This window comes from Pelodiscus sinensis, chromosome 4, assembly GCF_052426305.1.
Source record: "Pelodiscus sinensis isolate ZL-2025 chromosome 4, ASM5242630v1, whole genome shotgun sequence".
NCBI lineage: Eukaryota > Metazoa > Chordata > Testudines > Trionychidae > Pelodiscus > Pelodiscus sinensis.
This window is the reverse complement of record NC_143055.1, coordinates 110,916,202-110,934,819: the sequence shown is the minus strand read 5'-3', so window position 1 is coordinate 110,934,819 and position 18,618 is coordinate 110,916,202. Positions and strand designations below refer to the sequence as shown.

The following is an 18,618-nucleotide window of genomic DNA, read 5'->3' as shown; positions in this document are numbered from 1 at the left end:
GCGATGGGTCCAGGACCTATCCCTGCTGTGGCTCTGCATTTAATGTATATTAGGAATCAGGCAGGCAGCCAGCCTGGCTTAGTTCCAGCTTGCACCAAGTCTAGGAGCTCAGACTCCTCCCCACCCCCAGACAGGGGCTGCTGCCACCTCGCGCTGCTGCCTCTGATACAAAGGCAGCAGCATGGGGTGACAGGAAGCTGGCTTTTAAACTGGCTCCCCTTGTGGACTAGCTCCTGCCTGGCACCCCACACTGTGGCTGCTTCTGATACAGAAACAACAGTGTGGCGTGGCAGGGGCCTCCTTGGCCTGGCAGCTGGCTCCACCCACAGGGACTATAAAATAGTCAAGTAACCGATAAGAATTCATGAGGATAGTTGACTATTCAATTAATCGATATTTAACATCCCTACTGGTGACATGAAAACATCTAAGTTGTCTGAATAATTTTTAACTTGTTCTTTCCCTATTTTAGCTTGTGAACCTAGCCCATTTTCACTGGCTTTCGCTATGTTAGGCATCCAATGGCCACCTGCCTTCTCATTGAAAACTGAAAAAAAGAAATCATTAAGCACCTCTGCCATAGCTGCATTATCTGTTGTTATTATTCCCTCTTCTTTGAGTAATGGGCCTACCCTCTTTGTCTTATAGCTATGGCTTTTGTTTTTACCAACACTATTAACATGTTTTAATATATAGTCTCTGACCTTACTTTGCAGCATGTTTTGTATCAAACATGTAATGCTATTGCTTTATTTGATGTAGATGGTGAGATATGATACTGTCAGGGAAATCTTGATAGGGATAATAATACCATCTCATTAATTGCAGTTTTAACCCCTTGACTCTTTCCCTATAGAAAGCTGTTAATATAATTAATACCATTTCCCTGACACATTTTAATAGCACATCTATTATCTTTCCATAGATGGGAAGATTATTTTTTCATGTAAAAATTAGGTGTTACTTACAGATAAACAAGTTTTTATTTAGTGAAAACATTTTTTTTTCTAGAATAAAAAGGGCTGGTGTCAAGGATATCTGTCTCAGATGCAGCATAGGAGGACAAAGCTCCTCAACTGATTTGACTTGAAGCATTGATTCCCAAGCAGGATCTTACTTTGTTTAAAGAGATAGTGGCAAATGCACAGGATTATGGCTTTGATGCTTGTCTTTCTCACCAACAGGAGAAAGATGAAATGATCCAGTGATCCACCCTTCTGTCTCTACTGTTCTGAGAGCAATATGATTATAACAATACTACATACCACTCTTGAGGCTGGCAGTTATGCAAATAACATCTGGGGGGTGGTAGTAGCAGATAAAAAAGGAATAACACAGGTCAGGGCAGGTGACAGGCACAGCACTTGTAATATGCTGGAAATACATTATTTTCTGTTTTTCCAAGAAAGAAATAATCCCTTCCCCACACCTGGGTATACTGAGACACTCTTGGATGGCCATATGGAATGGCTATTAACTGAAGGCAGCAGCATCTAAAGCTTTCAGAAGAAAAACGTACAAAGAATTCCTGCTATCTAGTTTTAAATAGTATGTCAAAAATTCCAAAAACAGAAACAGTAGGGCTGTGTCTAGACTGGCAAGTTTTTCCACAAAATCACCACCCACTAAGCTAATTCGAACTAACGCGTCTAGAACTAAAAACTAGTTCGAATTAGCGTTTTGCTAATTCGAACTAGCATGTCCACATTAAGTGGACCCTGAACCGGGCTTAAGGATGGCCGGAAGCAGTGCTGGCAGGGCATCAGATGAGGACTTAGAGCGTGGAGATGCTGTCTCAGGATAGCCGAGGGCTGCGCTTAAAGGGTCCCGACCCCCACCCCAGACAGACAGTTCTCAGGGGTGCCCTGCTTGCAAACCAGTCCTGGCTTGGAGTGCCCGGAGTGCCCACACTGGGCACATCACAGCACTCGGCCATCAGACCGGCTGCACTTGCCGCAGGCTGCCATCTGGGGAGAGGAAACAATTGGGGGGCTGCAGGAGAGCTTCCACCCCCAGAAGCCCGCAGAGCCAGCCCAGTCCTCCCCATCGGGGGCTCGTACCCCATTCCTCCCTCACCTCCTTCCACTTACCCTTCCCTAGCCCCTTTTCTTGATGTACAAAATAAAGGACAATTGTGTTCAAAAATGGAATCTGTCTTTATTGAACAAAACTGGGGGAGACTGGGAAAAGGAGGTGGGAGAGGGGAACAGAGAGGGTGGGAGAGGGGAGGGCAACTACAATGATCAGGGGTTGGGAACAGGTCCCATATGAAGAGAGGCTAAAGAGACTGGGACTTTTCAGCTTAGAAAAGAGGAGACGGAGGGGGGACAGGATAGAGGTCTCTAAAAGCAGGAGTTGGGTGGAGAGGGTGCATACAGAAAAGTTCTTCATTAGTTCCCATAAAGAAGGACTAGAGGACACCAAAGGAAAGGAATGGGTAGCAGGCTTCAAACTAGTAACAGAAAGTTGTTCTTCACAAAGCAAAGAGTCAACCTGTGGAACTCCTTGCTGCAGGAGGCTGTGAAGGCTAGAACTAGAACAGAGTTTAAAGGGACATGAGATCAAGTGATGGAGGTTGGGTCCATGGAGTGCTATTAGCCAGGGGGTAGGAGTGGTGTCCCTGCCCAAGGTTTGTGGAAGGCTGGAGAGGGATGGCACGAGACAAATGGCTTGGTCACTGTCTTCGGTCCATCCCCTCCAGGGTTCCTAGGGTTGGCCGCTGTCGGCAGACAGGCTACTGGGCTAGATGGACCTTTGGTCTGACCCAGGACGGCCATTGTAAGCTCAGGGCTCAGGGTCGGGGGTCTCACTGGACCCCCTTGATTTTCATGCACACCTGCTCCTGGGTGGCCAGGCTGGCAGCTCTCCTGCCCTAGCCGGCCACTTTCCTGTGCCTAGTGTGGAGATCGTGGACGAGGTCCACGATGTCCGCACTAGCCCAGGAGGGTGCCCGCCTCTTGCGGTCCCGGGCAAGCTCCCAGGAGCCGCCAGCCTGGTCCCGGGAAGAGTGGGAGGACTGGGGGGCATCGGGTGGCTGGCTCGAGCCGTGCCAGGTGCAGGGTCTGCTGGCTGGGTGCTGGCAGGCTTGCACCTGGCACGGGCACTGTAGCCAGCCCGTGCCCCTTTAAGGGGTCCGGGGCCGGGAGGGGGGCAATAGAGTTTCTCTGGTGTTGGCCAGAGTGGCCACCATGGAAACCTGGGGAGGGCTAGCCTTCCACTAGTTCGAATTAAGGGGCTACACACCCCTTACTTCGAACTAGTTAGTTCGAACTAGGCTTAATCCTCGTAAAATGAGGTTTTCCTAGTTCGAACTAAGCGCTCCGCTAGTTCGAATTAAGTTCGAACTAGTGGAGCGCTAGTGTAGTGCCTATTAAAGTTAGTTCGAACTAACATCCGTTAGTTCGAACTAACTCTGTAGTGTAGACATACCCTCTGTCTGGGAAACTGATACTATCTAAACTTCATCCACATTGTCCTGAACTTTTGAAATTCTGCAAAACTGGGGCTCTTCAAAATACCAGGAACTGTTTTACCCATCTCTAGTTGTCAAGGAGAACATCCTTCAATTTCATGTAGGTTAGAAGCTACTTTGAAAAGGATGTGGGTGTGATGCAATGCTACATATAGACAGGCAAAATAGGAATGTCTTCAAAGCTGTTGATAATTTGGTATGTTTTTGAGGTCTCAACCACTTTGCAAAGAAACTTCTGACAACTTCTTTAGAAGTCCTACACATGCTATTCATTAACTCCTAGCATTTTATTTGCAGTGATCAGTAGTTCCAATAATCTGTACCCTTTACCTGTACCTCACTGCATAAAGTTGAACTCTGCTAGTGTTCTTCGTAATAAAACGTAATCCGTGCAGGGCCTCCATGAGTTCAAGTTAACTTGCTAAGTTTCTCTTCATTTGAAAAAAAGCAAAGCTGCAGGTTTTTTGTTTTTGTTTTATTTATTTATTATTTATTTATTTATTTTTCTGAGTTTTGCTGGCAGAACACGTGAACTTAATTTGGAGCCTGGTCTATCAATTTGCCTTTTTTAATGACACTTACACATTCAGAATAGTGATAGAAATGTAGCCGTGTTAGTCTGGGGTAGCTGAAGCAAAATGCAGGACAATGTAGCACTTTAAAGACTAACAAGATGGTTTATTAGATGATGAGCTTTCGTGGGCCAGACCCACTTCCTCAGATCATCTGTCCAAATGCCAGTTGCCTCACAAATCATACTTGAGACAACAGTGTAATTGAAGAGCTATCTAAAGGCTCCACGACTAGCACTGCTGATGCAAGTACTATAGGTTGCATGCACTATTCATCCTCTCATTATGCTTTGGCAAAGCATGAATTCCAGTACATGCCCACAGTGGGCAGAGAGATAGTAGGAAGTGGCCTTTGAAAACAGGGGGTCACCATCATATTAGAAACCCCTTAATTAAGTAACCATTCCTCTTGGGTACATTTAAGGTCCTAAATGGCCATTATTTTAAAGGATTGAAGGGATTTAAAGTTAGACTATTAGCAACACAAAGTAAATGCCAGCTATTCTCTTCACAGCCCTAATGCTTTCATCAGACATTCTTAATTTAATGTAGCCACTATTATCCAAAGTATTGAATTTCTTCAAGAAAGTGGGAAGGCTTGGCTCCTCTAGCTCAGGAGTTTGCATTCAATATTTCCTTCCAAACTGCCTTTTACAAACTGCATGTATCTTTACTGTCAAACTCTGGGTGTCATTTACCACTCCTTTTTATGACCTAATTAGGAGGTGTCAGTAATAAGCCAGATAATTGCCCAGTAAAGAGTTTTCACTGCTAGCGTTCTATAATAATGTTCATTTTGCAAACAGCAACTTTTTTTTGGATGGGTAATATTGTGAATGAGAGATTCATTTCCTAGTTAAGGACCCTGTAAAAGACCTAAATAGAGCACTGTGGAAATGCTTTTAATTTGGCCTGAAATGAATCTAAAGCATGTAGCTTCCTGAGGAAATATACAATAAAAGTACCTTTTCCAGATTTCCTTCATAATTGCATGTCAGTTTTCATTTAGTTTAAAATTATCATGTCCACCTCCCCTAGCAAGAACAGAGTTGAGGCAATGACTGGTAAGAAAGTCTGTTAAAAGATGGTTACTTGAGCGGGCCCTAATGATTACTCTTTTACGAGGTGCTGTCACTTTGCTTTTCAGAATAAAGCTATTCAAAGTCCTGTCCAATGTTTTCCCTGCTGGGAAATTATTGCATAATAAACTATCAAGGACATGGGTTCAGTCTACACGTCCTTCAGAATCCAGGATATAGGTGAGAGAAACTGGTTTCCACCTATACATAGAAAACATTGCATTCCCCTCACCCCAAGGCACATCTGGACTACCAATACATGCATGTAGAGAGGGAGTCAGAGCTACGTGACGCATCCTGCCCCAGAAACACTCTTGGTAGCTGTGACCTCTCCCTTCCTACATGCTCCCTTCCTCCCACTTCTGCTGTCTGGGAAAAACTCCTTCTATGTTCCTTTCTATGCTTTTGAAACGATGGAAGGACCAAAGAATCCATCCTGTGGTTTAATGCATTCTGCATCAGGACTTTGGCAGATTTTTCCCCCCTGTTGTTGTTGAGTGGTAGCAAGCCAGAATTTTATATGTAGATGGCCAGCAAGTATGGATGGATTTAATTAAAGCAGATAGTTATTTACAGTAACATAACATTGCGTTCCAGGGTCACAGCTGTCTAAGGCATAACACTGCAACGCTATTAGCAAGCAGAATTTATTGGTGCCCTCTTATGCGAATTTTAATTGTGATGGAGAGCTGGTGGGAGAGTTGGAATATCTGATTCACAAGTATTTAACGAAATGTTCTGCTCAGTTTATGGGATTTTGTTCATTATTCATAAATATTTGAATAATTTTGGGATGACTTCAGTCAGACTAATTGAGTATCTGCTCCCCAAACAAAGTTAGGATTTTGAGATTAGGCCCAAGATTTGCACATTCAGACAGCTTAAAGAACTTTAGCACAAATAATTGTTTATCTGAAATTGAATAAAGGGGCTATTTATTCTGTTACTATCATACTTAAAATGTTCTGTCTTCCACTTAAGAAGCAGAAACAATACAATCTAATCCATGTGGCTGATTGCACAACTACTGAGTAAATTGCCAAAGTAAACGGTTCACTAACAACCTATAAGATGAAATATTATACAAAAAAAGGTTGGACTTCCCTGGTCTGGCACCCTCAGGACCAGTTGGGTTTTGGATGAGGGATTTTACCGGATTTGGGGAGTTTGTTTCTGGCCCCCTGTTGAAGACTCCACCCCTGCCTTAGCCCTCCTCCCCCGGGTTCCTGGGTCCCCCAGCAGCCCAGCTGAGGCATGTACCAGTTCCTGTCCCCGCAACCTCATTGGGCTGTGTGCCCACCCTTCCATCATGCCGGGGTCTGAGCCCCCCAACCCCTGCAGAACACCAGGACTCTCTGATCCTAGAACATCCATGGTCCTTCCAGACCACAGATGTTGCTGGATCAGAGAGTTCTGGTTTATAGAGGTGCAACCTGTAATTATAACTAATGAAATACATTGAAATAACAATTGAAAGGACTAGTTTGATTCTCACTATAAAAGGTACTAATCTTTAATGCATGGCATTCATTACATAAAAAGCTAAAGCAGTTGTGGTCTGTGCACAGGCCACGCTTGCTATAAGTTGCCTCGGAATACGCCGGTTCTGCACTAACATTGTTGAAGAATTTACGAATTTAGACTTTGTTATAAGTCTTCCCATTCCCTGATCTTACATCACTAAAAAAAAAGAAAAAGGAAAATTCACTCAAACAAAAGTCAACTGCTTGAACACAAATCGAAGAAAGCGACCAACTCGTGTTCTGCACAGACATAAGAACATAAGAACGGCCATATTGGATCAGACCAAAAGTCCATCTAGCTTGTCTGCCGACAGTGGCCAGCACCAGGTGACCCAAAGAGGATGGACCGAAGACAATGATCAAATGATCTGTCTCCTGCCATCCTTCTCCAGCCTCTGACAAACAGAGGCCAGGGACACCATTTCTATCCCCTGGCTAATAGCCTTTTATGGACCTAACCTCCATGAAATGATCTAGCTTCTCTTTAAACTCTGTTATAGTCCTAGACTTCACAGCCTCCTCTGGCAAGGAGTTCCACAGGTTGACTACATGCTGTGTGAAGAATTAAACCTGCTACCCATTAATTTCATTTGGTGTCCTCTAGTTCTTCTATTATGGGAACTAATAAATAACTTTTCATTATCCTCCCTTTCCACACAACTCATGATTTTACATACCTCTATCATATCCCCCCTCCCCCCCAGGCTCCTCTTTTCTAAACTGAAAAGTCCCAGTCGCTTTAACCTCTCTTCATGTGGGACCTGTTCCAAACCCCTAATCATTTTTGTTGCCCTTTTCTGAACCCTTTCCAAGGGCAAAATATCTTTTTTGAAGTGAGGAGACCACATCTGTACACAGTATTCAAGACGCAGCAGATATGGAGGAATACTGTGCACTGTAGCAACCCACACCAAGCATTGATGCGCTCTGTCTTCATTGTGTGCAGTCATGTTGTGCATAGGTACAGTGCGCCTGCTGTGTCACCCTTTACAGTACATTTCATTTGGGATAGTATAGTATTGTGTTATGTTGTACAATCCTTCCTCATGCCTAAAGGAAGTGCAAGTGAAGTTAAAAGTAAAGTTGGTGGGTGTAAAAGGCATTCGAGTAGTGTTAGTCAGGATGTGAAGTTGGATGTATTAGATAATAATAGGAAGGGTGAACTCTCTGCTGATATTGCTCACCATCTTGGTCTGCCTCTGACGACCGTAGGCATGATTATTAAGAATCATAAGAAAATTTTGGAGACAGCAAAACATGGCCAAAGCATGCTTCTGTGAAGGTTACACAGCAAAGAAGTGACAGGATGGAGAAAATGGACCGCTTGTTATCTACATGATTGCAGAATACGCCTGTCAGCCTAGCCTTCATTCAGGAGAAGGCCATGAACTTGTATAAATACATTGCAATAGAAGGAGAGACTGGTCAACCTGGACCTTTTAATGCCAGCCATGGATGGTTTCACAGGTTCCATAAAAGATACGACTTCAACAATACGCGAGTGCAGGGAGAGGCTGCAAGTGCAGACAAGAATGCAGCTGAAGCATTTCCCGAAATGCTGAAGACCATCATTGAAGAAAGAGGCTCTGACCCACAGCAAGTTTTTAGTGCGGATGAAATGGGTTTGTATTGGAAACACATGTGGTCTAGGACCTACATTTCTGTGAATGAGAAGTCAGCTCTTTGATGTAAGGCCTTGAAGGATTGCCTATGTCTGTTGTTAGGGGGCAATGCCAGTGGAGACATGAAGCTAGTGTATTGTAGTGAAAATCCACATGCTATGAAAAACGATGTGTAATTTCAGCTTCCTGTCATTTGGAATTCCCACAGAAAGGCCTGGATGACCAGGAAGCTTTTCCGTGAATGGCTTGTGAATTATTTGGTTCCAGAAATGAAAAAGTATTGTGAGGAGAATAATCTTATGTTCAAAATTTTCCTCATCCTGGACAATGCTATCACCCACGACCTGGATTTTAAATCCCTCTGTTCTAACATCAAGGTTGTTTTTATGCCACCAAGGATAACCTCATTCATGCAGCTGATGGATCGGAATTTTTGGCAAACTTCAAAGCTTATTATTTGCAGAGGATGTTCTGCAGACTCATCTCAGAATCCTGTGAAGAAGGAACACCCACAGCCCAGGAATTCTAGAAAAAATTCAACATAATGGATTCTGTTATGGTCATCAGTGCTGCCTGGAAAGAAGCAAAATGCAGGACAATGTAGCACTTTAAAGACTAACAAGATGGTTTATTAGATGATGAGCTTTCGTGGGCCAGACCCACTTCCTCAGATCAAATAGTGGAAGAAAATAGTCACAACCATATATATCAAAGGATACAATTTAAAAAAATGAACACATATGAAAAGGACAAATCACATTTCAGAACAGAAGGGGGATGCGGGGGGGGGGGGGAGGAAGGTAAATGTCTGTGAGTTAATGATATTAGAGGTGGGAAAAGGTAGATGTCTGTGAGCTAATGGTATTAGAGGTGATAATTGGGGAAGCTATCTTTGTAATGGGTAAGGTAGTTGGGGTCTTTGTTCATTCCTTCCCGGAGAGTGTCGAATTTTAACATGAATGACAGTTCAGAGGATTCTCTTTCAAGTGCAGATATAAAAGGTCTTTGTAGCAGAATGCAGGTGATTAAGTCATTGAGAGAGTGTCCTTTCTGGTTAAAATGGCAAGAAACTGGTTTTTCTTTGTGATCTTGTCTGATATCTGTTTTGTGGGCATTAATCCTTTGGTGAAGTGTCTGAGATGTTTGTCCAATGTACATAGCAGACGGACCTGGAAAGAAGTATCCAATCAGTTAATTAACAGTGTCTGGAAGAGCCCGTAACCTGATGCTGTGCATCATTTCTTAGGCTTTCCAATAGCCTTCATACATAAGGAAATAGTCCAACTATCAAAGGAGGCTGGCTTTCAGAAAATTGAAGAAGATGATGTGAAGGAGTTGTTGAAATTTCATTCTTTGCCTCTCAGTAATGAGGATCTAATGGAGTTGGATAGACAGCACCATGAAGAAGATAGTGTCGATGCAGATGCAGATGCTGGCCTCATAATCCCTATCCTCTGATGTGTTTTTGACCTGTATGAGGAGATGATGGATATTCTTAAGGAACACAGCCATCTCTTTGATCTTCAAGAGCAGTAGATGGCTTGTCATGTTACAGATAGATTTTAGATGCCATCTTAAGCGCACCAAGCAAACAACACTGGACACTTTCTTTACTAAAAATGGAAAACGAATCCCAAACCATTCATGGAAGCACCTCAACCAGGACCTTCTGGCATTAAAAAGCAGAACACCCCCCCATGCAGCAGCTGTTGAAGAGCCTCCAGAAGTGGTGATGTTGTTTGTTATTGACACCAATGCATCAGGTGGGGTCACCAGTCATCAAGGTGGTGGATGTTTGTTATGCTGAGATGGCTGTTGATGATTCTCCATCTGTTTCCTTATTCTCATCCTCATCCTCCAACTAATTCTCCATTAACACCAACAAGCAAAAACGTCGCCTTCTCAGAGTCAGATTATTAAAAACTACAGTAAAATATCATAAAATCATGTTTACCTGTTGTTAAAATCAGTAGTGTGGCATTTCCTAAACCTCCCCTTATTCCATAGATTCTTATGGAGTAAAATTCCCTGCCTTGCATCTTTAATGCAACATAAAGACTGTTCCAGAATGCATCCCACCCCATTTACATTAATTATGTGGAAAAATTTCCCTCTTTACATTGTTTCACTATAAGTTCATTTTTTTTGTAATGTATCTTGGACATATAGTGAGGACGGTCTGCACTGCCAGTTCCCAAGTCTGGATCAAGTCAATAAAGAGCTACTTTTCAGAGAACGGAGAAAGGTGAACCCAAGATCTAGAAGCGTCACTTCAGTTCTGTAATAAGGTAGGCCTTCTGTTTCCACATCTCAAGGACACAGTTGTATTTCTGACTAAGTGTTACTCAGAGGCCCTTAGAATTGGAGTGAAGAGTGAAAATCCAAACATTTACATCATTTGTTTGAACAACAACCAAATTGAAAAAAACACAACCCTGTCAAAATCAATTGCAATTTTCATTGAGAGTTCTTTTATTACTGTCTCAAATGCCATTCTGTTTGGAATAAAACACTTCCAATATTTTACAACTTAATTGCTAGTGATTTCAGCAGGGAAAAAAATCAATATAAATAGGTTTAATGGAACAGTACCTTTCTCTTAGCTTTGAGCTGCTCGTGGTATTTGTCCGATGTGTCACCTGGAATCTCTCCTCCCCAAAGGGTAATTCCAACTATGGTATAAGTGATACCCATGACAAGCAGTGGAAAGCAATATACTAATACAATCACAATGACATGATACCTGCAATAAAAAAGTATTGAACGGATAAATGCTTTAAAAGGAACTATTCAGGTAGAATTTTCTGAAAGTGTGAGAAGTAAACAAAAGACAATTTTTCTACCTAAGAGGTCAGAATCTCAGATAGAGTAAATGGGTGCCTATTTACACCATCTATTGATATACCCCAGTTTTATTATTATTATTTTTTACTGTTTGTCATGGAAGTCTTAAGTAAACTGCATTAAAGCAGACAGAAATGGTTTAAGGTCTGAAGTCATTATCGAAACATATAGGTCTTTGAACTCATACTGTTATTAAATGAGAGTAACTCATTGAAATAAGCAGAGTAACAGCCCTGTAAAACAGTGTTACTATGACCAGATTTCTGAGTAGACTTCAGTGTTGTACAATAAAGTACACATAATGTTTAAAATCAAAATATTTGAAAAACTCACATCTTCAACTACTGAGACCTGACTTTCTCATTCACTATTTCCCATGGGGATGCCTCAAAAACATTTATAACAAAAAACAGGGTAGTCCTGTAGCACCTTAGAGACTAACAAAAAATATATACAGTATTATGAGCTTTTATGGGTACAACCCTCTTCTTCAGATGAGTGGAGCAAAAAGGAGAAAACACCCACATTTTAAGCTGAAAAAAGACTATATGACTATTGTCAAAGTCAGACAGGACTCACAGATTTGGCAGACTGCTCTGTTTATTCTGCAAAGCTTTGCTAGAATGCATGGAGAAAATGTGAGTACCATACAAGGTTCAAACCCCTTGATTTTATACAGTCAAAAGGCCAAGTTAACAAGATCAAAGGGTGTGGCAAAACTTCACATTATTAGTGTGGTTAAGTATCTTCATTTCAATATTAAGCACACAGCAATCTCCTGGCTATATCTCCCTGATTATCTGGAATTGTTTCCTGTCTAACACTTAATGTTCCTTTTCCTGTTAAACTCAGGCCCAAATTGGCTAGCACCTTGATCTGCATACCTACAATCAACATTAACATACTTTTCTTCTTTCTCTTAAAAAGACAAACAGAATTCCTTCAACTTATTCAGTTATTACAGCACAATTCATCTTTTTCTTACAGTATAATTCTTTCTACTTTCACACTATATAACAGAAGTCAGACCTTAGTGACAGTTTTAGTGAAATGTTATTGAAGAGCAAACACTGAATTTTAACTTTGATCTTCACAGAAATGAAAGATAAACTTCTTCCATATAAATTTGTCTCTTATAAGTAATGTACCATCCCAAACTCATGCAAATTAAGGACTAGGTCTTTAACTGGCAGAAATCGGTGTAGCTCCATTGTCTTCAATAGAACAATATCAATTTACACCAGAGAAGGATATGACTGAAAATATCTGCACACCAACCTGTGATCATGGTATAAGTACTTTGAAACATATTTTCAATGCAGATGTAGAATTAAATAAATAAATGCATTCTAAGTATAATTCAAATACATTATCATTATATATTAGAAAGCTTGTTTTACATCTTTAAAATATCAATGCTTGGTTTCTTAGAAGATAAATTATTCTTGTAAATTCCTCCATAAAATTGAAATAAACCTGCAGTTTAGATATAGCCATGCATGCATTTAAAAGAAGAAAAGCTTACGTAAAGTGTTGTTTGAGACCTCCTGGCCATGCTACATAGCAAAGAGTTCTTCCAGGCATCACTCTGGTTATGGAATATAGGCACTGGGGAAATGCAAGGAGGAAAGCCAAAAGCCATATACTCCCAATGACCACCTTAGTTACTGTTGCAGACAGTCTGGGCTTCAGGGGATCGATAATGGCTATGTATCTGTACAAAAAAGAAACGAGAATTCTTCATGTGAGAAATCTCCAGTGATGACTGTGTTCCTGTATCAAACCAGCTTGTGCAAAGGAGTGAATGATTTTTTTTTCCTGTCCGGAAAAGGCATAATGGTTTTATATTCTTCAGATGGTCAGTGACCATGACTCTTTATACCAAACCCCTTGTTTTATACCAGGGCTACTCAACACAAAGCCTGCGGGCCACATGCGGCCTGTGGCCCATTTGTTTGTGGGCCTTGGTACAGTTTGGGTTTATGTGGGGTTCAACACGGGTCTGTGGGTGGGATCCTTTGAACATGGTATCCACTAGGAACAGTTCCACAATGGTGAGTCAATATAATGGTCTTCTGTTGATACGTGTTTTAGCAGTTAAATTCCTGGACTGTCATTGCTCATTAAAAGTGCTGTCATAAAGGTGGAAATCGGGTAAATATTGCATTTATTAATATCAGCAGAACTGACTTAAATGGGGCCTGCATGTTGTGTAGTCTTGCCTTAATCTTTGTATTCATGCCTGTCAGTGTGAAAGAAGGTATTTGCATATATTTGCATTTATATTTGCATGTATATGCAACCACACTTAAGTTGCGGCCCTCAGCATGTGCTGTGAGTATCATTGTGGCTACTGGGGCTTCCAAAGTTGAGTAGCCCTGTTTTATACTGTTTAATGTTGGGCACAGATTGGGTTATGTTAACGCTTTGGCCTGTATATTCCATCTACAATAATACAACAGTGGTCTCATAGTACTTTCTGTAGGAATAGGGCCAAGTACATTTGGCTCATTAATAAGATAGTATGTTTCAGCAATCTTTTGCTGCAGACATACTGTAAAAGTTACATTGGTGCCCAAGACCAGTAAATGGCCACAGTCTAATTTAAGAGCCGCTCTGTAACTAAAGAAACTGATACATACCCATGCATTTTATTAAGTAAGCATACATTTCCTTTAGTTTCATGCAATCAATAGTACAAACAAGGCCAGATTGTGACTGTCCCGTCTTAGAGATTCTAGGTGGGAAACTGGCCAAAGGAAATTTATCTCCTCCTTCCACCCATGCACAAACAACACAAAAGATGAAGGTTCTAGTAGAAATGTGTGGCTAAGGTAGGAACATTTTGTTGATGATGTTTGAGGCAGAATAACATCTAAGTGGCTCTCCTGTAACTGTGCTGGCTGTACATTTAAGGAGGTACCTCATAGAAAACTACCAAAACATAGGAAAAGACAATCTTTCAGGAACTATAGTCTCTTCAGGAGGAAGGAGAACAAAGAACATGATGAAAGGAGCAGGAGATCTGGGCAGAGGTGTGAATTAAAAAGTGAAAACTAAGTTAATCTTTCTGCCTTTTGATTTCTGTCTTGATGGAAAAACAAATCAGAACCAGGATCTCCAGTTCACACCTACATACACTTAACATGGTTTTTACATATCTCTGCATAGCTCTGCTTTCATCTCTAAATTGAGTTCCAAATTAACAGCTTCTCCTCTAAATTCCCTGATCACACTTTATTTACCAACACCTGACTAAAAGACTGATTCACAAAGGGTTGACTTTCCTTATTAATAAGCATGTTGGAAGACATGGGTCAAAACTGTCTTTTAAAGAATTTCTTTCTTTCTGTGAAAATCAAAATAACTGACAGAATAACTGAGTAATTTTTTTTATCTGATGCCCTATAGTTTCTAAAGCCATGTCCTGGGAGGCTTAGAACCATGGAGTCTTTCAGAGCTTCTAACCTCCCCGCCATGGAATCAGGAGACTGGAAGTCCTGGAATGTGCATCGAAGTCTGGGGCTTTGAAGTAACTTGCCTTGGCCTTGGAGACCCCAGGACTTTGAGGTTTCTAGGCCAAAGGGTCGCCTATATAATTTGACTCTTAAGCAGGCAGTCCTGTGATTCTAGAAGTGTCTGAAAGATGAGGGGAGGGTGCACTGCACTCTGCACTCCTTCCCCCTGAGACTCCGCCCCTTTCAGGAGTGCCAAGCCAGCCCCCTCCCTGCACCTGACCTAGGGGCCCGCAGAGGCTGTCGATGCCTCTGAGCATCAGGCAGTGCGCACAGTAGGGCTTCCCAGAGCTGCAGACCCTCAGAACCCAAGCAGCTGCTGACTACAATAGACATTCTTATCTATTCGAGTCAGAAGCTCCTAGGATCCCAGGGAACATATTTGTTTCAGAGAAACCACGTGCCCATGTTCGTGAAATGACATTTTTTTCGAGTTCATGGGAAATTTAATTTTTTTTGTTTCAGTCCAAATCAGAACAAAACCAAGATTCAAAATTTCTTGGAACTGGAAATCTCTACTTTTGTCCAGCTCTGATCCCCAATTCTGATATTCTATGTTGGGTTTCATAAACAAATGCTTTTTTCCCCAACAACAAATGCAGTTATTGTGTGAATTGCAAATCACAAATAGTCTAACAACATAAAATGTTAAACTGTTAAACTCACTTTCACATAGTCTTTGTCTGTTATGAACACAATAAGCAAAGCCTCTCAAAGGAAAAAGAAAACTTAGAGGAATATGAATATGAACTTGGCTGATTTATCATTAGCTCTTTTTGAATTATTAAAAAGAAGAAATATCTGTGCAGATTTCCCTGGCTTATCAATCACAAAGTTAAATATTAAGTCAGCAGCAAATTTATTATTGGGATTTATTATAGTATTCTATGTCCTCTGTCTCCTCCAGTGAACATCTACCTAATTATGTCTTTGTTCTTTCTTTCTTTCTCCTTCTCCCCTCAATACTGTCCCAACCTAATTTTCAGATGTTCTGAGTACTAGCAAATCCCACTAGAGCCAGTGAGAGTAGCTTCTAGCACCACAAAAGACATTTACCACACATCTGCTCTGTGTGTGTGTGTGTGTGTGTGTGTAATAGCACGACGAAAGACATGAACCACACATCTGCTCTGTGTGTGTGTGTAAAGAGCTCTGACATTTTGACCTAAGGAAGAAGTATGTTAGCTATTGGCAACAGAAGGATTTTTAGTGTATATCAAAGCTGCATTAGCCAACAGAATGCAATGTAGACATGCAAGTTTAAACTGTGGAGGTACATGTGCCCATGCAGAGGCCAATTTACTTCACCAAAGCTCCAAGCAACAGCTTTCTTGATATGCTGTGAGCGTAGGATTGGAGCAATAGAGTATTTGTCGGGAATAAAGTTTAAACACTCTGGGTATGTCTACACTACCCCGCTAGTTCGAACTAGCGGGGTAATGTATGCATACCGAACGTGCAAATGAAGCCCGGGATTTGAATTTCCCGGGCTTTATTTGCATAAGCCGGCCGGCGCCATTTTTAAATGCCGGCTTGTTCGAACCCCGTGCCGCGTGGCTACACGCGGCACGGGCTAGATAGTTCAAACTAGCAAGCTATTCCGAACTATCTGTACGCCTCGTGGAACGAGGTGTACAGATAGTTCGGAATGGCTTGCTAGTTCGAACTATCTAGCCCATGCCGCGTGTAGCCGCGCGGCACGGTGTTCGAACAAGCCGGCATTTAAAAATGGAGCCGGCCGGCTTATGCAAAGAAAGCCTGGGAAATTCAAATTCCGGGCTTCATTTGCACGTTCGGTATGCATACATTACCCCGCTAGTTCGAACTAGCGGGGTAGTGTAGACATACCCTCTGGGTGTGGAGCAAGCAAACAAGAAGGTTTATTACACACAACGTTGGTGGAGTGTCACTTAGCTGGTTAGGCTGATGGACACTTCTAAGCAAAACATTACAATAGATTAAATAGGGAGCTGATGAGCGGGGGGCGGGAGGGGGGAGACAATTGAATAGGTTCTAGTAGCAAGACGAAATGAGCACGTAAGCCAATAAGCTAAGAAAGGTTATATAGCATCTCCGCCCACAGTCAGTAAAACACCTTATATCTAATACAGATGGTTTTTTCTTAACAAGCTAAATGAGCCAACATAAACAAATGGACAATCTAATGGCAACTTGTGTTTAATTGAAGAATGATGCATCTATGAAGGAGATGGTGGCGCACTGGTGTGATCCATGGGTTCATGGGCCCATTATCTAGGATTAAAGCAAAACAATGAGAGCATATTGCATTTACAAAATTAGCAATAATCTGAGTTGGTGCAGCCCCCTGGAATGCGGTTGCTAGGGCAACCATGCCTGTCTTAAGGTCCCTCCTCTCATGCTCACTACATTTCTGTTAGGCTTATGGGCATATTCCAGACTTTAGAATGGGAATGGGGGGGGGGGGATTTTAGCTAAATACCATGGGCTTCCTTGGATAATTTTACCCTATAGTGTCCAATCTTGCTTCTACTAAAGTCAAGGGCAAAAAATTCTCACTGACATTGGACCTCAGAAAAATGTTGGCACCAGTGAACAGTGTTCCCAGTAACTGTACACTAGTGTGGCTTCTCAAGAGAGATTCGAATGCCCCCCAGATGATTAGCAGAGTGCCCGCTGCTAGGTTTTTTTTTTCCTACTGGTGGTGCACATTCACACATGCCTCAGTGCACATAAAAAGTTATTTCACACATGGATGGAAAAAATCTGCACATGGATGAAAAAGATTAGAAGGAACATTGCTCATCACCTTTTAATAGTTCCAAGGTTGTCAGAAAATTCTTCTGGCACTAAGAAGACAACTGGTTCATGAAGGGAAATGAAAAGATGATATTGATTCATCTGAAATCCCTATATAATCAAAAACGCATTGGGCGCTTTGGGAGCTAGTCTGAAAAATCTGGGATTGAGAACTTGCTCCCCTAGAAATATTTCAAACCATCATTGTTCTGGAGGCAACAGGAAGCAAGCTAAGAAACCAGAAATGTGGTTTAACTTGACTGTGACTTTATTAAGTAACACACCAAGGAACTTCCTGGAAATAACTCTTCCAGTGCAGGTTATCTTTCCTTTCACAATATATTTTACCTGGGGAAGGGCTGATGCCCGCTCCCTACCCTGGACCCGGAAACATGGAAGTGACCCTGTCTCCCTTCCCTCTTTCAAGAGTCGTCTCCTTTCTCTCTTTCAAGGGTACTAGATATTAGAGGCAACAAGTCCTATCCCCCACCTTGTTTAGGAGTTGATTGTACTAACCCATTTCCAATTCCAGTGTACTGAAGGTACTAGATCCCAGTGACTGATCCCGCCTGCACTGGGTACCTGCCAATGTGCACCAACATGAACACCTAATTTTTGGGGGTGAGGTCACCCAAATGCCCAGGCTTTACTGGCTATCAGCAAAAAAATCTTCTCAGCTCCCAGAAGACAATGAAGAAAATGTTCATACTGAGGCTCCAAACCCCAGTCCTACTCTAAACCAAAGCAAATAGGTGAAGGATCTTTTCAGGATAAAATGGTGGCTCAGACGTCAGGGAATTGCTCCTAAACCCTCCCATTTGATGCTGGGTAGCCATTCAAGTTATGGTATACAATTGTGTTCAGTCAATCAAAATCAGCCACAAGGAGGGGAAGGCAGTGTGCAATGCTTCCTCTAATCTTTTCCATCCAAGAGTGGATTTTTCCCATCCATGACTAGAATAATGTTATGTGCATGAGGCATATGCTAATGAGCACCACCAGTAGGAATACAAAACCTGCCGGTAGGCACTCCACTAATCGGCTGGCCGGCATTTGAATCTCTCCTGAGTAGCAGCTCCAGTGCTCATCTTACAGGGAACACTGCCAATGGGAATAGGCAGATTTGCTCTGCTTCTAAAAATTCATGCTGCAAATGACTAATTCAACAAAAATAAATGGGGTGTATGTTGTTTGTGATTAAAAAATGTAAATC

At 41.9% G+C, this 18,618-nt stretch overlaps 1 protein-coding gene across 2 annotated transcripts in view; it reads right to left on the bottom strand.

Moving 5' to 3' along the window:
• The window catches only part of TACR3 (tachykinin receptor 3), a 68,247-nt gene that overhangs the window by 24,041 nt on the left and 25,588 nt on the right, over positions 1 to 18,618 (bottom strand). Inside the window, exons 2-3 of one of the 2 annotated variants that reach the window (XM_006133164.4) lie at positions 12,638 to 12,826; positions 10,861 to 11,011 (exon numbers count right to left, since the gene is read on the bottom strand). In XM_006133164.4, the coding sequence (XP_006133226.1) occupies positions 10,861 to 11,011; positions 12,638 to 12,826 (340 nt within the window). Of the gene's footprint in view, positions 1 to 10,860; positions 11,055 to 12,637; positions 12,827 to 18,618 lie in introns of both variants that reach the window. The other variant, XM_075929681.1, reaches the window with a different exon arrangement.